Raw genomic sequence first — 21491 nt, 5'->3', positions numbered from 1 at the left:
GGGAGACCATGTCTGGAAAAAAGAAAAAAACAAGACAGAGACACGATTGAAAACAGAAGACATCCAGTGTGGCTGCCACATACATGCACACACATGCACACGGACACACACACACACACAGAAACTTCTGGAATTATTGCTGCTGAACTTAATCTCATGTTGAGTTAAATATTTTCTCTTAAAGGTACTGGAAGGCTAAAATTTGGGGACAGGTAAATAAGAGTGAATCACTCAAATTTTTATACAAATAATCAAGGGGAAAATCATAAACAGATTCTTGGAATTGTTCTTGTAACTTTTATGCAAAGCCTAAAATTGTGCCAAATTGTGCCAAGAAGTGAAAAGAAAGATAAGAAATGATGCATTTCTTTTTGAATATTGTGAAAATCAAAACTTACAAAAATAAATTAGGTAGAGGGATTATTTACAGGATAGATTTGCTTCAGGGCCCTTTAAATATGGAAATCCCCCAGCACAATTAAAACACATTGTGATTTATAAGAATTTAATATACATGCAACATTTCCCAGTGACATCTGTGCCCAAAGAAATGGAAATATCCCTATACTTAAGACTCAGCCCTCAGAAAGTGCAATCTTTCAGGCGGGTACATAGATGCTAGATGTTTACTGTGGAAGTTTTCTTACATGGATTAGCTCCATGCTTGTCTATTGTTTAAAATCTGTGACTTTAGAAGCATTTGCAGTCCATTGTGGTTTTAGATTAATTCATTGGTTAATCAAAAACAGTATGTTTTCTTGTTGAAGACTTCATGGGAACATCCCAGGTCTGTGAATGTAGCAGAAATTGGAGACCTGTCAGATGCTGGATGAGGAGCAATCTGGTAGAGTCTTGCTGGCCTTCGAGGCAGGGTCTAGCAGGAGGCTGCTGTCGGGGCTAGCTTCCTGAGGCCACCATAAACCAGGTACCATAGACAAGACAGCTTCAGCACCTGAAATCGATATTTTTTTCAAAATCCTGAAGACTAACAGCGAAAGATCAAGGTGATTGTGGGTTGGAGTCTCCTGATAAGGTCCCACTCCTTAGTTTATAAAGATGGCCGCCACCTCCTCTCTGTGCATGGCTGTATCCAGACATTCCCTTATGAAGACACTGGTTGTGTCCTGCTAGGGAACATCTATGTAGCCTTATTTTAACTATCCTTTTAGAAAGTCTTCTCATAGAATAGTCTGGTCCTGAGCTCCTGGGAACTGGGACTAGGCCACATGCATGCAGTTCCTTCATGATGGCAAGTGGGACTTCATATGTTACCTTCAGGTAGGAAAACTGAGAGATTTCTTCTCCAGCAGCCAAATTCTACACCTGCACAGTTGCACAGCATAGCTGACGCTGGAAGGGAGGTTCTCTTTTTGTCCAAAGTGCTGTGGAGCAAAGACAACAATCTACCTAGTTCATAGGACTGGAGAGATGGCTCAGCAGTTAAGAGCACTGACTGCTCTTGCAGAGGACCTGGGTTCGATTCCCAGCACCCACACAGCAGCTACGGACCATCCTTAACTCCAGTTCCAGGGGAATTCGAAGCCCTCTTCTGGCCTCCACACATTGCACAACACGGGTGCACTCACACACATGCAGGCGATACACTCATACACATAAAATAAAAATAATAAAATATTTTTAAAAATCTGTCTAGTTCTAAATGGTGAAGACAAAAAAGCATTGTATCTTTGTCTATAGAAATAGTCGTCACAGAAACTTGAGATGGAGCTCACATGGTACCTAGCCTGCATGGACTATGGTGGTGGATCCCTAGCAGCCCACAGACTGGGCATGGTAACATACACCTGTAATCTCAATGTTTGAGAGGTGGGAGCAGGAAGATCATGAATTCAAGGTCATTCTTGGCTTCATAGCGTATTGGATGTTAGCCTTGGCTACATGAGACCTTTTCTCCAACACCAAAAATTAAATACACTTTTAAAAAAAAGAACTTGGGACATCTCTATTTAGCTGTGTACACTTTTATTCTGATTTGTGAACGTGTCCTTGGGCCTCAGTTTCCCCTAATGCATCCATAGGGTTACCACTTAGTTGCTGTTTGTTTGGATTTGAAGATTTCTGAATCTCTAGATGAGACAACAGTAGGGTGAGGCCTGGAAGGAGCATCCATTTACTCTCTTCAGGTTATATTAAATCCCCATACTGGATTTAAAAGCTCTGATATAATAGCCTGGAGATGAAGAGAACTCACTCATCTTGAGCATTTCTGAAAATGTGGTCCTTCCATGTCAAGGACTCTTAGAAGTACTGATCTTCAGCCCCCACTACACTTAGAGTCTGAACCCCATAGTCTGCATGTGACAAGTCCTGTATGGACTCTAATGACACAGGTGACGGTGAGAACCTGCAGGAGGTAGTGGTTACCCTTTTCCCAAAGTCCTGCTCTGAGTACGAAGAAGTTTCCAGGTTTCTATTCCAGCAAGGAGCCCAGTTTTCACTCACTCATAGCTTATCTTTTCACTCAAGATGGGTTTCCCACTTTTATGCTAATTTTTAAAAGCTTTAAAAAAATCTCTCAATGAGAATAGAGTAGGAAACAGATATGCACATTGATGAACTGATGCCTTAGCTACCCGGGTAGCTTGCTTGGCCTCTAGAATTTGCCTGATTGATGATAACCTTATTTGGAAACAAACCCATGGTTGAATTGTGAAAAAAAAGAATTTTTAAAGGACTAGCACTATCTGATCTTTACTGGGAATGAGCCAATGAAATGCAAGTGTTGAAAAAAAATTCTTTTTCTGTGGCTCGCGAGATGGCTCAGCCGATAAAGTGCTGGACCGAATTCAGTCTCCAGAATCCACACTTTTCGAGACTTAAAAAGAAAGCTGAATGTGGTATGGTTGCACATGCCTTTAATCCTAGCACTTAGGAGGCAGTTACAAGTGGATCCCTGTGAGATGGAGACCAGTCTGATCTATATAGATAACTCCAGAACTATCCAGAACTGCGTAGTGAGACCCTGACCTAACAGACAAAAATCCACGCTTGGTGTGTGGAGATAGGAAGATCTCTGTGGCTCTCTGATAGGCCAGCCTAGGCAACTGGTCAATGAGATACACTGTCTCCTTTAAAAAAAAAAGGAGGCAGAAAGGAGGGGAGGCATGGTTCAGGAGAAATGGTTATTCTCTGGTCTCTATGCGCGCGCGCACACACACACACACACACACACACACAGGGAACATAGATACATACATATATATACATTTTTATGTAAAAGTCAAAATAATTCTAGCATTGATCATAAGTACTGAGCTTTTTCAGTCATGACTGTGATAGACAGTAGAGAAACAGAACATAGTTTCGTCTAGTCATAGTAGTATATAGTTAATGAAAATTGTCCTAGAATAGGCTGTTAATTTTATTCATCTCAATGAATAACACAACTAATTTCATAGATTCAGGCTTGGGTTGATGCTCAGAATCATTCCTTTGTTTCTTCACATGGGTTTGCCTTTGTTTCTGATCATATGAAGTGTAGAAAGTATAGGTGCTATGTTTTTGAAAAGCATATGGATTCCTACCCTGTCCTTCAGGGCCCAGTGCATTGCTTCCCACAGAGCAGGCACCCAAAAATACTGGCAGAAGAGTGTGTGTATCTGAATAGGACACCTGTATAAGACTTCTGCCTCCCAAGGCTCAGGGATCACTGCAGAAGAGGGGGCAAAACTATTGTAAGAGCCAGAGATGGTGGATGACCACAAGAAAACAAAGTTTTCCAGACAGATAGTAACTCATAGGAACTCACAGCAATGGTGACAGCATGCACAAGTCATATGCAAGCTCAAACCTGACAAAATCCGCATAGCTATGAGGAAATGGGTAAGAAATCTGAACCCAACCTAAGGAAATTGTGGCAACCAATGGCTGCCGGGAGGGGCAGAGACGACCTCTTTCAAGGATGGGACTCTTGGTAGATAAACCAGGCTCCAGTGGATGGACCCATACTGTAGGACATTTGGGGACACAAATTGGACACCATAGACCTCATAGAGTATATTGCTTACAGAGTACATTAAATTGGGCAGCGAACAGGTACAGATAGGAAAGAAATCTAAATATCATCAAATTATATTGCATGAAAATTGCAAAAATTTAATAAAAAAGGAAACAGTACTGGCAAAGTGAACACTGAATGTTACAGTTACAGCCCCATCTTTCTCCAGATGAGCTGAAGAACTGAACAAGGGAACAAAGAAGAAGTGAAGTCAGGCAAGGGTTTCTTGCATTTACCCAGTCCTTGGCCTGTGGGATTTTCTTCTCAGGCCCTTTCCAGAGCCAGCCACTGTACAAGGCTGAGTGACAGCAGAAAATCATGAGGACCTCAGCAGAGAGCCCTGCTCCTATGCAATGGGACCAGCATGGCGGGAAGTTGGTGGATGTATTTTAGACAGTGTGTGACATGTAGAACCTCTAGAATCGGTGAACCACAGTTCCTACTGGTCATAGATATTTTGAAAAGAGGCATTTGTGTCTGTTTTGTGTTTCAATAGAGTAAATATATATTCAAATATATTAATCTATGTGCATCTTGGGATAACGGGGTGAATTGACCACTCTCACTGGTCATGCATGTGGGATGTCACTTTGATTTTTCTGTGTGTGTGTGTGTGTTATTGTGTGCATGTGGGTGTGCGGATGGATAGGTATGCACATGTGTGGAGTCCAGAGGTCAACCTTAGATATTGTTCCTCAGTTACTATGTACTTATTTGAGACAAGGTCACTCATGGGCCTGGAACTCACTGATTCAGCTAGTCTTACTAGCCAATGAGTCCCATGGCTCATTGCCTCCTCACCCCACCGACCTGCTTGGATTACAAGCACTGCCACTACTCCAGGCTTTTTTGTATGGATTCTGGTAATTGGACTAAGGAACTCAGGATTGTGTGGCAAGCGTTTTACTTCCTGAACTATCACTCCAGCTCTTCAGTTATTTTTCTTTTTGGAATCCAGTATTACAGGAAGAGCCCTACTCATTTGCAGGGACAGTACTGGGGGCTGTGTTTATTTGACATGAAATGGACAATGTTAGACAGCCTTTCTTTCTTCCCATCCTCTCTTCTAATTCTTTGCTTGGAAGTATAACCTGGCTGCCTGTTGAGAGGCCAGGGCTTCTATCTAGAGTTCATTCTCAACTCTCAGTCTCAGTTCCCAGATCCATCAGGCTAGGAGGAGGAATGTGGCTTGATTCTTAACTTTCTACAGGTGGAGGCATCTATGAGGAGAAGGTGCTCATTCAATTAAAATCAGAGGAAAGGATATGAACAAGGGAATACATCCAGGTCTTAGGAGGAAGGGAAGTCAGAGCTGTGTCTGAAAAGGAATCGCCCCAGGAGTGCAATGGGTTTCCAGGGAGTTTCCGTGGCCTGGAGGTGTGCGGTTGCACCTTTGTCCTCTCTAATTTGAGTGCAGATTTTTCATTCAAAGGTTAAAGATTTAGACACTTTCTCCTTCCTGTCTATGAAATGCATGTTCTTTCTAGCTTCCCTTTGAATTTCTGGAGTCAAGAATGATCTCTATGCTGTGTGGTGTGTCTAGGAGAGAAAGACGGTGTGATGCCACTCAAGGACATCCCTCCCCACTGGATTTCCCTTGTCCAACTACAAATTTATAAGTCCTGCTTGCCAGTGTCTGTGTAGATATCATCCCAGAATTGAGGATCCTAAAACATGTGGTCCTCTGCATGAGGGTAACAGGCTTTGGAACAGTTCCTAGTCACCTTCAGATTGAAGTCTGTCTTGCTACCAGTTAGAGATGTAGACAGTTGCTGCCATCAGTGGTCCACAAAATGGATTAGTGGTCCATGATTCCTATGTAGCTATGTGAGTTAACGTAAAAAGATCTCATGAAAGAGGCTGGGGAGAGGGCTCAGTGAGTAAGAGCACTCGATCTATAAACATGAAGACCTGAATTTGAATTCCTAGCATAAAAAGCCAAGCATGATTATAACCCCAGAATTGAGGCAGGGAGTGGGCAGAGACAGGTTGAGCCCAAGAGCTCACTGGCCAGATAACCTGCCTAGCCATAAAGGTAAGATTCTGATTTAGTGAGGGGCCCTACCTCAAACCAGTAAGTAGACATCCTGTTCTGGCTTCCTTGCATGCATGCATAGGGCAACAGGACTCCAATTCAGGTTCTTAGGCTTGGTGGCAAGTGCCTTTACCCACACACTACACCATAAACACATTAATCAACAAGCCTGGGAAAGAGGAGAAATCAGGTGAGTATCTTAGAGCTTGTGGATATATTTGAACTCTAAGTAGGTAAATTCCCAGCCATAAGCAATGGGCAGTGGAAGGTAACTTTCAGAATGGTTGGCTAGAGAAAGCACTGTTTTTAGCAAAGAAAATAAAAATAGCTCCTGAAAAAAAAATGTGTTATAATTCAGCTATACTCGTTAGTGCCTCTCTGGGTCAGGTGGTCTGCTAAGTGCTGGGAGGTCTAAAGATAAGTATGATTTGGCTCTGCCCTGGGGTGGGGGAGGATTCTATGGGGAAAATTCATATGTAAATAGGACAAAAGATCCACCAGAGAATGAAAGAGAAAATGACATGAACATAGAAGAGGAAGTAATTAATTCACTCCACGAGAGAGACTGGAAGAGGTCACTTCTTAACTATGTAGAAGGGAGACAGGAAAAGCCAATTTTCCAAGAGCTACGCCATATGCAATTACCAACATTCAATCCTGTTTGAGAGAGAAAGGTCAATTTCATCTGATTTAACTTAACCCCTACAGCAAGGAGGCCGTAGAGGTCTCGCCCTCTCTACCAAGTCACATCGAGTGACACCAATTGCCAGAAGCCGTGCTGAGAATAATTCTGGATATTCCAGGCCAGTAGGGATGGATAATATTAAACTTGATTAACGATGTCTGTCCTGGCTGCAGAGTGCGTAGGTACGCATATAATTTAGACCCATTGTCATCCTTCACTTATAAGGAGTTTAATAAGCCATGGAACAGATGTGTAGGCGTGCAAGGGTATCCTGTGGTTGTAGATTCTGGTTCTCAGTAGCCTGAAGTGGTAGATGATCTCTGTTAGAGATTGGGAGAAGGCAGAAGATTCAATTTAGGGGACTCACTGAGAGGCTGTATATATGCTGTGTTGGGAAATACTTCCAATGACTTTATAAACAGTCTTTATAGGGCTATTTGTACCCTATTAACTACTTGACCTACTTTTTAAGCAAATACACATTAACTGCCCCTCTCCCCCATGCATAGAAATTCCTTATTCTTTTCTGTTGCTCTGTTTTTATTGAATTCAAGACTTTCTTTTAAACTGAGGTCACAGTGCAGGAAAGGAACTCACTATACTCACTTTGCAAATTAGATTAGAGGGTGTTTTAAGGTAAAATAAAACCCAGGTCTTATGACTGAGAATAGATTTTTGTTTTACAAAGGTCAAAATCATTGCATAAAGATTTTTTTTTCACTACTAAGGGAGCATTCAAAGAACTTCTTCCAGCCTGGCTTCTCAGGATCCACAGCCTAAGAATTCCAGGAGCTTCATTATGCCAGTTTAGCTTTCTAGACAGAATCTGTGTTGTATCCCAATGGAATTCTATAAATTACATTGAGGATATTGAAAGGTGACCCAGGGGTTTTAATGGCACAATACTGAAATATCCTCTGCATGTGTTTTAGCTATAATTAGATGGTTTTCCTTTTTTGAAATTCTGGCACCTCAAGAAACTTCAGATCTCATTTTTAAAGTTCTTTCTTAACTAGGGCTACACAAGAGACAATGAGAGGGGAGTCCTTTCAAAATCAACCTGCCAGGGTTCTGCTGTAGGAGATTCTGATTTGTAGCTTCCTCCATGCCCTATAGAAACCTCGGTTTCTCTGTAAGAGTTCTAACGGTGAGCGTAGTCACAGAGGTTAGGGATCTGCATGGTCATCCACCAGAACTTGACAGAGGACTTGTTGCAGGGGGTGACTGCCTGTCCTACTGGTGAGTAGCTCACCTACCAGTGACTGATTTAGATTCTCCCAGCCCTCCTCACTCTGGACTGCTTACTCTTAATTCACTTGGCAGTTGCTGGTATACTAAGGACCAATGAGGACTCTTGTGTGGTAATAAACTTTAAAAAATATTTCATGTATTATTTTTATGTGTATGAGTGCATTGCCTACATGTATGTAGCTGCACCTGTGTCGTGCAATGTCTGCAGAGGTCAGAAGAGGGTGTCTGGTTCCCCTGGAACTGGAGTTACAGATGGTTGTTAGCTACCATGTGGGTGCTGGGAATAGAATCCAGGTGCTCTGTAAGAGCAGGCAGTGCTTTTAACTGCTGAACCATCTCTCCAGCCCATAAACTTTTAAAATGATGTTAAAAGGAGAAAACTCACTTTCATTTTAGGAAAAGTTGATCATGACCAGGACCTACCCAAGCTCTTAGTGTATTGACTGTCAAGCCATCTCAGCTAAGGCCTTCTTCTCTCCAGGACTATTTTTGAAGGCAAAAGCAAAGGGATGACTCCTCCAGCTATAACCATAAGATAAGTGTGGTCAGGAGTCTTCACACAGAACTTATGTCTCCCAGCTGCTACTCTATGTGACAGGAATAGAATTACCAGACCTGGTAACTGGAGAAGGAAGAGATGGCTTTGTGATTTTATTTATTTATTTTATTTTTTGGTGGGGGACAGGTGCTGGGGAGAGGGCTCAGTTGATAAAGTGCTTTCCATGCAAGTGTGAGGACCTCAGTTCACACCCCCGGCATTCACATAAAAAGCTCACTGGCCAGCCAGCCAGCCTCACTCAATTGGTGACTTTCAGGTTCTGTAAAAAACCTTGTCTAAAAATAGTATTGAGATCAACAGAGGAAGACATCCATCCAACTTTGACCTCTGGCCTCCATAGGCGCGCATGTGCGCGCGTGTACACACACACACACACACACACACACACACCCCTCTACTTTAACCTGGAAATCATTTTCAAAATCTAGAGATGCACGTAGAGCAGGCAGAAGTAGGTTTGGGGAGGGTTCCTAGCATTCCTCCTGTGTACTGTGCATGTTAGCTCAGGACCTGAAAGGGGTGGGTGGTGTTCAGGTCAGACAAGAACATGAGTTTTACCTTTTGTCCCTGGTTCTATCTGTGGAACCCCATTGATGCTTGGGAGTTTAGCTACACTTTCATTGATAGTGTTAGAATATGGGAAAGGATCATAGTGTCCTTCACTGCTCCCAGGGCATCTTGTAAGATTGGCTTCTTTTCGTGGGAGACGGCTTTCCAACTGCAGAGGTGACAGGGCAATATCAAAATAATTTGCCCTTACCCAGCCAGGAAAGTAGACAGCAACCACAGGAAGGTATTTCCAGCACCCCTCACTGGTTTGCTGCCCTGGTCCCAATCCCTCTTATTCTTTTCGGTCTTTGAGTTTGAACTTGACAGCAGTAGGAGAGGGGAATTAACAGCCGGAAGAGGCCTCGGTCCAGTCATCCTTAGCGTGGGTGGGTCGTTGAAAGTGTGGCACAGACTGAGCAGATATCTCAGGACTCCACCATTCCTCACTGCTGTAAAATTCCATTTTACAAGGATAAGCCGACTGCCCTTTACTTTAAATCAGGCGGAGGCGAGCTGTCACTGCAATGCCCAGCTGTCTGCAGGTCAGTTAAGTAGACTGCGGAGGGAGACGGGAGACAACCTGAAGCAGCTCCTGCAGTGTTGGGTGTGGGTCCAGGGCGGGGCACAGAGAAAAGAGAATATTTACTTCTGCCCTGTCTTCTATCCTTCCCATAATGAACTCATCCACTAAGAGAAAAGTCTCAGGGAGAAGAGGAAAGTTGCCTCTAATCAAATCAGAACACATACTTCCCATTTGTTTGAGTGATTATTATGGGTCAGCCCCTGCCATGAACACCTTTTGGAGGTAGGTATGTTTATCCCTGTTTCCCAAATAGGAAAGCTGAGGCACAGAGAGGCCCAGTGGCTTATCAAGTTCACACAGCAAAGGGGTATTTCAGTCTGGATTATTGTCTGTTTTTTGCTATATTTTTTAAAGCTTTTAAAATTACAAATAATAATGGGTTTCCTTGTGAAATTTTATGTATATAATGTATTTTGATTATCAACCCCTTTCTCCACTCATGTTAAACCCATTCCTCTTCCCAATTAGTCTCCCTTCAGATTTCGTATCTTTTGTGGGGGAGGCATTGAATTTAATTAGGGATGGTTACAGGAACATGGATGGGTGAGGAATTATTTCTTAAGACCCCTTTTGAAAAGGCCATACCCCACCTATTGCCGATCTGAAATGGAGCCTCACACCATCCGCTAGACCCTGCTACTCAACCTTCATGTGAAATGGCACAACATGTGTTTGATGGGCTCCAGGGGTGGGGAGGGGGTTTCCTCTGATCTCTTTGGCTCCCTGTGCTCTGAGATGTGGCTGTGTTTTCATGTCTCTGCCTTTCTTGTCTGTGTTACCTTGCTCTCGGGTGTAGTGTGCTGTCCCCAAACCAGACACCATCTCTCTTTCTCTCTCTCTTGTAGGCACGGTGCTGTTGTGCCAGGCCAACCAGGAGGGATCTTCCATGTACAGTGGGCCCGGTTCACTTGTATATACTTCCGCAAGTAAGCCCACAGTCGTGGCTCTTTTTGTTTTGTGATATATACGAATCTAATCATCTCCCTTCCTATGTCTCTCCATCCATTAACCCTCCCCCTGCATCTCCCTACAAGGCAGAATGGATCTTCATAAGCATGCCGGCTTCCCCATTGCTGTAGCACCCCAATCCCTCTGCTCACTCCCATCCACATCTATAGCCTCACATCCTAGATACGTACCGGAACACGGGCATTGGTTGGAGGGGAAGCTAGAGGTCACTGCCTGCATTGATCATAGCGTAGCTCTGCAAATTAATGGCATAGTATTTAAAGTATGTAACCTATCCACATGTACTTCCATAGCCCAGCAAAACCGACTCAAGCTGTCCTCTAGTTCATGAAGGCCACACTGTGAAAAATGTGACCAGCTTGTGTCTGGTTTGAAAGATTCTGTCCTTTGCTAAGCAAGTCCAATGAGGAAGGTCAGGAATTGAGGTTTCCTCATTTTATTGGAAGGTAGCAATATAAAAATGCTCTGTTTAAAATGTACTTAAATACTTAGCTCTACCGAACAAAGGGCCAGAGTGAGGAGATTAAAGAAAAGCTTGCAGGGAAGGTCACGATGTTGATAAACCAGAAATTCCCTGTCTGGAGTGGAGGGTACCTCACCTTCTCTCCAAATCAGGTTGAATATCTAAAGTGGAGGCTTCGTCTCCTTAGCCTACTCCTTTCTGTCTCCTAACCACAGTTGAGACTTTGTCATCTAGTTCGCAGGCTGTACATAGTCCTATGAGATTCTCTTCATTGACACATGTATTCTCATTAGGGTTAATGGTCAAAAGTGAGTCCGTGCCTCCTTGGGAGGGTGAGGTGGAGTTGGAAATTCATAGTGGTCATGAAAACAAGACAGGTGAAGGCAGACAAATTAGGACCACAGTGGTGACAACCCTCAGGCATGCCGAGGTCTTTGAGAGGTAGGGACTGGCAGATGTTTCATGATATTGGTTAAATTCAGGCTATTTTTCTGTGCCCCAAGAAACTCTAATCCTGCTGGCAAGAAGTGATTCTTTCTGAATGGAAGTAAATTATCCTATGGAAGACATTTTAATGTGTGTGCACCTGTCTCCCAGGACCATAGCCCACACATGTTCTCATACTCAGCTCTGCTTACCCCTCACCATATCTGCTCCAGGTAGGTACCATAACACTTGCTTTATAGCTGAGGAAGTGCAGGGATCTGAGATGTGCAAGAGCTCACCCAGGGTCTGTCTGTCTGTCTGTCTCTCTCTCCCCCTCTCCCTCACACATGCCCCCATGAGCTGATCAATTTGGTTTTGAACCCGGGGGAGTTACTCAACCTTCAAATGCATTTACGGATGTAGTTGATTCATTTCCCCTATAAATATTTTCTGGAGGAGAGTTGGTGCATAGTAGTGGTTGCTCTGCAGTCTACCCAAAACAAACTCTTGTACATATGCACTGTACAGGACAGTGACAGAGGGGCTCAGAGACACTGCATTATCTCATTCATTGTATATTAATTAGCCACACAGGGCAAGCAGTTAAAATGTTTGGCAGCACGGCTTTATATGCCCATATGATGTGCTTCCATTTTATATAAGTGAACCAGTCTCAACCTCAGAAAGTGCTAATTTGAATGTGTATAGTTAAGGAAAATGGAGAGATGTTTTATACATCAAGTATAGAAATAGTACACACTCTCTCCCTGATGAAATAGCTGGAAATTATAACATCTGACTCAGGAGTTAGCAAATTTAAACCACAGGACAGACCCTATTCATAGCCATTTGATAAGGATTATAAAACCAAAATTAATGAAAATGTGCAATTTGGCAGGGTGTGGTGGTGCACACCTTTCATCCCATCATGTGAGAGGCAAGTGTCTCTCTGTGGGTTCAAGGGCAGCTAGAGCCACAGCTACCTAGCGAGTGGAAAAAAGTATATTATACACATAGTATTTAAATGTATAGTTTACACAGGTGGCTGACAGTGTAAAATATTAGCAATATGTTTCTTTACTGAAACAATGTACTGAGTCTGTATTTTAAAAGTCTTTTATTACTAAAACTATAAAATTGAATCACCACATTACTGTATAATTATATAAGCTGCAGCATATGCCCAACATGTGTCAATTTTAAATAACATCACTCATCTCACCTTATTATTTTGGCTGATCAGCTATGTGGTCTTTATTAACTATGCTAATGACCTCCTCATATACTATTGTTTAATCTATTGGGCCAATTGTTGAATGTTCGGGTTTGTAGCATTATTTTCAGAACCGCACAACCAAGTTCCCTAGGTGATATCTTAAGCACTAGTATTCAGGTTGCCCAGCTGGGTATTACAGTCAGGGCAAGGAACTCCAGTAGCCTTCCTCCTGGTAAAGGTTATTCACTGGCCCTCAGGCACAATGCTGAGACTGTTCTCCTTCATAGCTTTTTGATCCAGCTGTTTGTTGCAGATAGCTGGCATCTTTGCAAGATTGATCTGGGTTTTCTCTTACTAGATGAAAACACACTTTCTAATATGAAGCTACAGCCTGTGTCCTTAAGCCATCTTGTCAAAACACAGTCATTTTCGCATGCATGGGCACACACAGTTACAGAGGATCCCTCTTCTTCCAGCTCTGATTCAGGCCAGGCAGGGAACATCACAGCCTGAGTTTGAGATCTGAGTGGTGTGTAGTTTTTCTCTGGGAAGCCAGCCTTCTTCCTTAAAGCAGAGACTCTTCTTAGTCGTATTGTAAGGTTCCCCTTTTAAACTTGAAGATACATCTATTTCTCGTTTTTACTTGACAGTCATATTCCTGAAAGAAAGGTATATGTCAGTTACACTTCTGTAAATTGTTTCCTGTATATCTATTGACTTCTGAGATTACTCATCAATTTGGAGGGGGGCGGTTCTCCCCACTTTTAAAGTGGCCTTAATGCTTTAGAATTGCATTTTCCATATTCTTAGCCCAATAGATAATCATCTGTAAATAACACCCTTAAATGCAGTAGGGGAGATGGCTTTTAAAGGAAGCCTGCTGGAGAATCTATAATAAAAATAATTCCAACCAGACTTACCTGCTTTTTAAGATGCATTTTTGCATACTGGTTTTCCCCATTAGCTAAATCTTCTTAATATAACCCAAGGCACACAACAGCATGAAGAGCAGTATTTTCTCTCAGGACTTTGTTAGTACAACCTAGTCTCCTTGCCACCCCATCTGACCTCACTTTCTGCTGCCTTCAAAGTGCCATAGGACATGGCACATCCTCTTACATGCCCAATAAATCACTGGATCTGCTTCCTCTCAAAATTAAAGTCAGAGCAAAACACTAGGAATTGGGGCAGGATACCTTTAGGCAGTGAGCAGTAGGACCCCTTGCCAGTGAGCTTTAGTGACGAGCTGGTGGCCTGCTAAGGCCTACCCCATTTGCATACAGTGTGTATAACAGGGAACAAGACTCGGCCTCAACCAGAACAGGCAGTTCAAGCACTGCAGGTGGAAGCCATGCTGTCAGGAAGTTAATCATTGCTTCCACAATGAGGAAAACCCAGTTCTGAGATGGGTGTGCAGGGGGAGTGATAGCTGATCAGCTCTTTGGTCTATGACAGTAAAAGCCATCAGTTTTGCTTTCTTGTAATCGTAGGAAGTAAGGACACATAGCTGGAATAATGTCATTATGCATACCCTTAGGGAGGAGAAGCATCCTGCAGTGGGGGAAGAAGGCATTAATATTGTGATTCTGTAGTAAGGACACATCTACATGGTATATGTACATTCTATATCATGTTTCGTTTTATTTAACATGTTGTGGCATCATCCCTGAGGCCTCCACAAGCTGTTTCATGGAGTGAATGATCAATTACTCAGACTCACCCAAGCCGCCACTTTCCACCTCCTCCTATCAAGGCTGGGCTAGCCATTTTTGCACATCCTATATCCCAGTGCATCAAAATTTTCATCTACAGACCCAATGGTAAGACTGCCAGGTTCATCCCAACTACATGTTTGGCTCTCTTTACTGCTGCCAATTGAACAGGTTAACAATGACATCTCCATTTGTTCTCTTGTGCATGGGTTTCCTCCTAGTTATAAACACCATCTTTCACACCTTTAATTGCCAATTATACTTAACCTCTTATGAATTCCAGTACATTTCTTTCTGGTTCTCTTCTGAGCTCTGTTTTATTTCATTTATTGTTCATTACTGCTGTTTGTAAAAAGCTTACATAATGCAGGTATATTTCTTATTTTAGTCATCAGACATTGTTTAAATGTCATTATACATTTTAATTGTATAGGCAAATATATCTGTCTTATTGCCAGTTTTAAACTTCACTGTATATTTAAAAATATGTACCAGGACCACTTAGTTTAGTACTATAACAGAATTCCATGGACTGGCCAGCCCAAACAAGAGTCGTCTGTACTCACTACTCAGGAAGGTGAGGTCCAAGATGAAGGTGCCAGTGTGGCTGGGTTCTGATGAGAACTCGTGCCCTTACATCCACAAGTGGGAGACAGTACAGGAGCAGGACGCCAATCCCATCTCCAAATATTATCATGAGGACACCAACATTGAGTGAAAAGGGACAATGCATTTGATAGTGAGGTGCTACATCTGCCAAGAGTGAGATATTTTCCTACAGAAACATCTTTTAGTTCCATATGTTTGCAGTGTATACAGGTATGAATTCACAGCTGTAAGGAAACCACTGCTGAATGTTGCATCCATGTGGGGATGAATCTTTAAGACACCTGTTAAGGTAAATGTTTTCTCTGTAGTCCTAAAAACTCAGATTATAAGCCAATGTTCAGAATTCTCAAGGTTAGCAAAATGCAAAATCATCACTTCCCTTATTCACTCCCATGAAACTCAAGGGCAAGTGGTCATGACAGGACTTTAATTGATATATTGATTGCAGGTTTTATGGAGGCAGTTGTAGAGAATTCATAAACCAATGAATTAACTGGAAGAAACAGGCATAAATCAGAGCTGCTTTCTTCTACTTTTAGGGCACAGATAGAACTGCCACCGGTTTGTGTAATTAAAGCAAAGGCCTCAACTAATTCATAGCTTCCTCTTCTGCTCAATATACAAAGTGTCAGTAGACTGTGTTCAGTTCATAGAGGGAGCACATGGGGAGTCACTGTGTGACTGGCACATCAGTTTAAAGAACTGGACTTTCTCTCATTCACTTGCTGGTAACACAGAACTTCCTGGTTGCTTGTAAGATGGCTTTCTGTAATATTTTTATTTTATGTGATTCCCCCAGAAAATAACTAATGCTAGAACCAGGATGACCGAGTGAGGTACTCAAGATAAATCCAGAAAATATTTTAAAACTCAAAAATTAATGGGAAAAGATCCATCATTAATAAAATACTGAAATTTGCCATAGAGACAAAATAGGACATTAATTTTCTTTGGGTGATTTGGAGTTTAATGTGATACTTCAGCATGACATAGCATCATGTAAATTTGGATTCTCTGTTCATAGTTTTTCTTAGAAAATTTCATTAAAACATTGTATTTTTAAAAATACTAGTTTTATGAGTGTAGTGCCTGCATATGTATAAGTGTGCCCATTTTGTCCAATGCCCATGCCTGCAGAGGTCAGAAGAGGGTATCAGACACCCTGGACCTGGAGCTACAGGTAGTCGTTAACTACCATGTGAGTGCTGGGAATGATTCCCAGGTCCTCTATAGCCAGCGCTCACCACTGAACCATCTCTCCAGACCCCAAAACATAATTTCTCTTGATTACTGATTTTCGGGGACCCTCCTAACTTAGTGTTTGTGAAATAATAAAGTCCAGAAATAATAAAGATACATGGTTATTTACTTTCTATATGCCAGGCCTTTTCTGAGGCCTTCCTATGATCTTTAACCTGTAATCCTCGGGAAAAAACTGTGATTATACAGACTAGACCACCACCTTATCTCATCAAGAAATTTAGGCACAAGGGGATTAAGGAAACTCACACAGCTAGATAGTCTGTCTGACCCCCACCTTGGCCTTCCTTGCTAAACACCTTATTTCATTTGAATCCCAGACCATAAAAACAATCAACTGTTTTGCTACAGCATGAACTATTCTATAGATAGCCAGAAACTGCCATACCTATACATAAGTAAATACCTGTGGCTGGATTTCAATACTTTATTTGCAATAGCAATCTGAAGGACAGATTTGGCCCAAGGATGCTCATTCACCAATTTTTTTCTCAGGCTATCCTTATTTGCAAAGGCAAGACAGGGCAGCTAGCTACCCAAGAGTAGAGGCAGAAAGATGTCTCTTAAATAGTCAGCTTTGAGTAACTCCAACATTTTACACAATTTAAAAACATTTCAAAACAAGCACTTGCTGGGGATGGCTCCATGGATAAGAGAGCCTTCTACGAGAGCAGAACTGTCAGCCATGGCCACATATGGACCTGTAACCCCAGCACTGTGGGGGACAGTGACAGGGAGACAGTGACAGGAAGATTGCTGGGGGTTGCTGGCTGCCAGCCTAGCTAGCTCCAGGTTCATGAGGAGACCCTGTCTCCAGGGAATGAGGTGGACAGTGATAAAGCAGGAGACCCAGTTTCCACCTCTGGGAATGCACTTCAGCGTACACACACCCCAAAATAATAAATAAAAGTAATATAGGACAGGTTAAAGGAAGATATAGACATCAATTTGATAGAGATACAAAGAAATGGGTGCTTTGGGGAAGCTTTATACTGGTATTATGGCCTCCCTAAGACATGTCTCAGTTTCCTTAAGCAAAGTGATGAAACAACGTAATTTTATCCAAGATACTTTGTTCTCTGCGCAGGCTGCTTGTTTCCTTCCCTGTACAGGCTGCGTCCTCTTGCTCTATCTACAGGGTCAGCACCGGGGCAGCGCACCTTCACCTGTCCCTCTCAGAATTTTCCATTCTGTATTCATCAGTCCTGTGGCTGGGAAGAGAGTTGGAAATGCATTCCTTGGACCTCAGGGATGGTTCAGTGGTTAAGCACTGGCTATACAAATATAAGGACTGGAATTTTCCTCTGTAGAACCTGAGTAAATACCAGGGGGGTGTGGCAGCCCACCTGTATGTAATTCCAACCTCAGAAAGTAGAGATGGGTGATACCCCAAAATTGGCAAGTTCTGGGTTCAATTGCAAGACACTGTCTCAATGAATAAGGTGAAAAAGAAGGTAATTCCTGACATCAACCTCAGGCCTCCACATACATCCATACACAACATGCAAACACACGTACACACACATGAAAATGGAAAAAATGAAAATGCATTACTTGACTTCGCCAGTCCTCATCAAATCTTTCCATAGATCAGGTACCGTTCTACTACAAATCCACCACAAACAAGACATCCACATTAGCCTCCGTTTTGTAGCTTTGTTCTTCTGGGGAGATGTATAACGCATCATAATTGCAAATGCATTACTCACTAAACAGAGCACTCAGTCACTGCCCACACTGCCATGTGCGTGCCTCTAGGGACATGAAGTCAGTCTCCTGCTTCCAACACCGTTCTGTACTCTAAACTGATGCCCTAGGCCACTGCCATCTCCTTTCATTTACCAAACCCAGGAGCTTAAGCAATTTTGAGATGCCCACTGTGTGCTAGTCACAGCATGCTGCTGATTTAAATGACTAGGACTGGCAACAGTTAGTCATGGGCATCCAGTTAGTCCCATCCATGGTGGTCGCAGTGATCAATCCCTATCCATCACTGAAAGGGTTACCTTTTCACTTCTCTCTCCTTGCTTTTCCTGGGTCTTTCACATCCCTTATATATTTACTTAGTTATGATATATTGATATATATATAAATTTTTATATATGCACTCAGTGATTATTACTAGATATCTAACAAGTTTTATTAGTACATGTTAATTATACATGTCAAATAGTACGTTTCACTGTGACATGTTCACACATGCAAGGAACAAACATTAATTGCATCTACCCCTCCTTTACATGTCTGATTCAGGTAATGTTCCTGGATGCCAGATTTTTGTTTGTCTTTTTAAGACAGGGTCTCCCTGTAGTCCCAGCTGGCCTGGAACTAGCTATGTGGACCAGGGTGGCCTTGATCTCACAGAGATCCTCCTCCTGAGCACTGGGATTAAAGGTGTCTACCATCATGTCAGGAGCGGATGCCAGTTTTTAAGAAAAGGCTGACAGGCTGAAGAGACAGCTCAGTGCTTGTGTCGCACTGGCAGAAGACCTGAGTTTGATTCCAAATGCTCATATCAAATAGTTCACAACTGCCTATAACTCCAGCTCCAGGGGGAATCTGATGCTTCTGACCTCTGCAGGCATGGTCATTCACCCACAGAGACATACAGAGTTTAAAGAACATAAAATAAATCTTTAATAAAAAAGAAGCAGTTCCCTTGCATTTCCAGTCCCTGCCGCCATCATCCCCACTCATGAGCATCTTAGGTCAGCTTATCTGGCTGAGTCAGCCCATCCTGGTGCTGTGGTGGAGGTTTCCTCTCCCCCCAGAAACTAAAAACAACAGTACTAGTTGAACACCCCTACAGCTACTGCTATGGTATTCCTTTTCTTGGAGACACATTTCACAACGTAGTCCCAACTGGCCTCGAACTTTCAAGCTTCATATTTCAGCTTCTTGAGAGTTAGGGTGACAGACATGTGCCACCATACCCAGCTACACCCCTCAGTTCTTTGAAGGGAATGACCTGCCAAGCAGCCACTTTGAAAAGTGACGGCCATCTCACAATCAGTGCTGTGGTTATTAATCTCAATGTGGGACACAGTGGCTTTCGTCTTTTTCAAATGGGGGTCTGCTTTCCACAAAAGACTGCCAGTTGCAAACGCTCCCATCCCGCAGTGTGCCCCCAAACATCTTATTTGTCTTGATATTTCTTTCACAGAAATACATATGACAGATAAGGAGTCACTCGAGGATGCGCTTGCTTTGTGTCAGACAGATATTAAAACAATAAACTATGTAGCCTTGGGATTCCGGCACATACACAGCCAGAGAACAAGGCCGAGATGAGATGTTTCTGAAAAGCAGTGAGGCAGTTGTGCAGCGGAATTCCCTGGAAACTCTGAGGCCTGTGGTAGCATTGACAGAAAGCACTTTTTAATGCTCGCATTTGCTTAAGAGGATCAACTGCATGATGTAGCTCCCACATTCAGCAGCTTGGCAATGCCACCCATCCTCCAGCCCCAACAAAGGCGACAGAGAAGTCCATCAATGGTTTGAGAAGCTTATGTTGAGAAGTTTATATTTTTAAGCACTGGTCTGTAGTTCATTTGCTTTCCCAAACTGTTGGGGGTTTAAAAGCTGGTGATGGGGGAAGGGGAATTATTCTACATCCAGAGCTCTGCTTGTGCAAGTTACAGGGGCTGAAGCTGAGATCAAGCCTGGTTCCTGAAAGGTAAAAGAGGGCAGCACGATGTCACAGAGTAGAGATGAAATCCTAGGGCCCTCGGCTTTCTAAATTGAGCCAGGCCTCCCAGGTCTGCAGAGCTACATGAGACCAGCTGAGAGAGGAGGAAGAGCGCCCAGGCAGTTCAGGTGTGGGAGCAGGGATTCTAGAGGCTTCCTGATTGAAGGTTCAGACCACAGAGACAGAAATGCAGCCAGAGGAGGCCCTTCCTTGCAATAAAAAAACAAAGCTCCCCATTCAATACAAGGACTCAGGAAAGGAAGATGGGCTTGTCTCTCATGGAAGGGGGGGGGGGTCTGACAGAGTTCATTTCAACCCAGTAATTTAAGCATTGGCTTCACTGCAAATGCCAACAGCGCCATTTTCTTAAATTGTGTGTTCACTTAGAAAAGAGCTATCATGTGCCAACTATTTATTACTACTAGAGAACTTGAGGGCAGTGCTAAGAAAATGAAGTTTCAGGACCAAATACCTGGCTATATACTTATATCTGCTTGGGTTTTGTTTGCATGTGACACAGGCTCTTGACACCGAATTGCTTTTCATGTAAAAGCAAAACAGGGATGGGGAAGAGAACTCAATGGTAGAGTGCCTGCCTTGTAAGCCTGGGACCTGAGTTCACGGTCCAAAACCCACATAGAAACCTGAGCATGTTGATGCACACTTATAATCCCAGGGTTGGGGAAGTGGAGACAGGTGGATCCCTAGAGGTCCCTGGACAGGCAGTCTGGTTACATTAGCAAGTTCTAAGCTAAACAGACCATATCTCAAACAATAAAGTGGACAGCGTTTGAGGAATGACCCCTCCTGCCTCCGCATGCACATGTGCACGCAAGCAAACATAACAGCTGCTTACCTGCACAAAGTCCTCACACTTTGTAATTGCTACAGGGGTCTGCAAAACAGCTCCCAAAGACTATTTTCCTCTAACACATCCTGTTTCCCATATTGGCCTCACAAAGTTCTAAGACTCTGCTGTGATACAGTGAAAAGAGCTGGGTTCAGGTGGTGCTGTGACTCTGACCGACTGTCTTTGTTATGTAAATTGTCATAGATATTCCTACCTATATGTGGACATTAAAAAAGATACAGCTGTATAAGCACCTTATAGGTTTCTGGAGACACGACTGTGCCTTAAAATAGGATAGTATCTTTCATAGAAGCTGTCTTCTTCAGGATTTTTGGAAAGTTTACCAAAAACCCTAATTTGGAAGGTTTTGTTAGTACACAGACTGGACAACTGGGCCATTTTCAAATGGTCTCCTTCAGTCTGTTTTATAAGAGGACTTTGGGGTTCCAGCTCATAAATCAGGCAGGTGATCAATAGATCCAGATGGCACCTGTCCTGAAGGTTTGTTTTAGGTGTTGATGAAAATATCAGGACTAGGATTTAAAAAAAACAAAAAAACAAAAAAACAAAAACTAAATGCTAACGCTGGAAGGCAGATGGCCTCAAACACTGACAGAC

At 42.8% G+C, this 21491-nt stretch overlaps 1 protein-coding gene across 18 annotated transcripts in view; it reads left to right on the top strand.

Annotated features, from left to right (window-relative positions):
• The window catches only part of Rbfox1 (RNA binding fox-1 homolog 1), a 383510-nt gene that overhangs the window by 293276 nt on the left and 68743 nt on the right, over nt 1-21491 (top strand). For 14 of the 18 annotated variants that reach the window (XM_008829960.2, XM_008829963.1, XM_008829964.2 and 11 more), the window contains one exon: nt 10526-10606. The exons of the other annotated variants lie outside the window; for them this stretch is intronic. In XM_008829960.2, the coding sequence (XP_008828182.1) occupies nt 10526-10606 (81 nt within the window). The remainder of the gene's footprint in view (nt 1-10525; nt 10607-21491) is intronic. 18 annotated transcript variants of the gene reach the window in all.

This window comes from Nannospalax galili, unplaced genomic scaffold, assembly GCF_000622305.1.
Source record: "Nannospalax galili isolate Female #2095 unplaced genomic scaffold, S.galili_v1.0 scaffold32, whole genome shotgun sequence".
Lineage (NCBI taxonomy): Eukaryota > Metazoa > Chordata > Mammalia > Rodentia > Spalacidae > Nannospalax > Nannospalax galili.
This window is presented reverse-complemented; position numbering and strand designations above follow the sequence as displayed.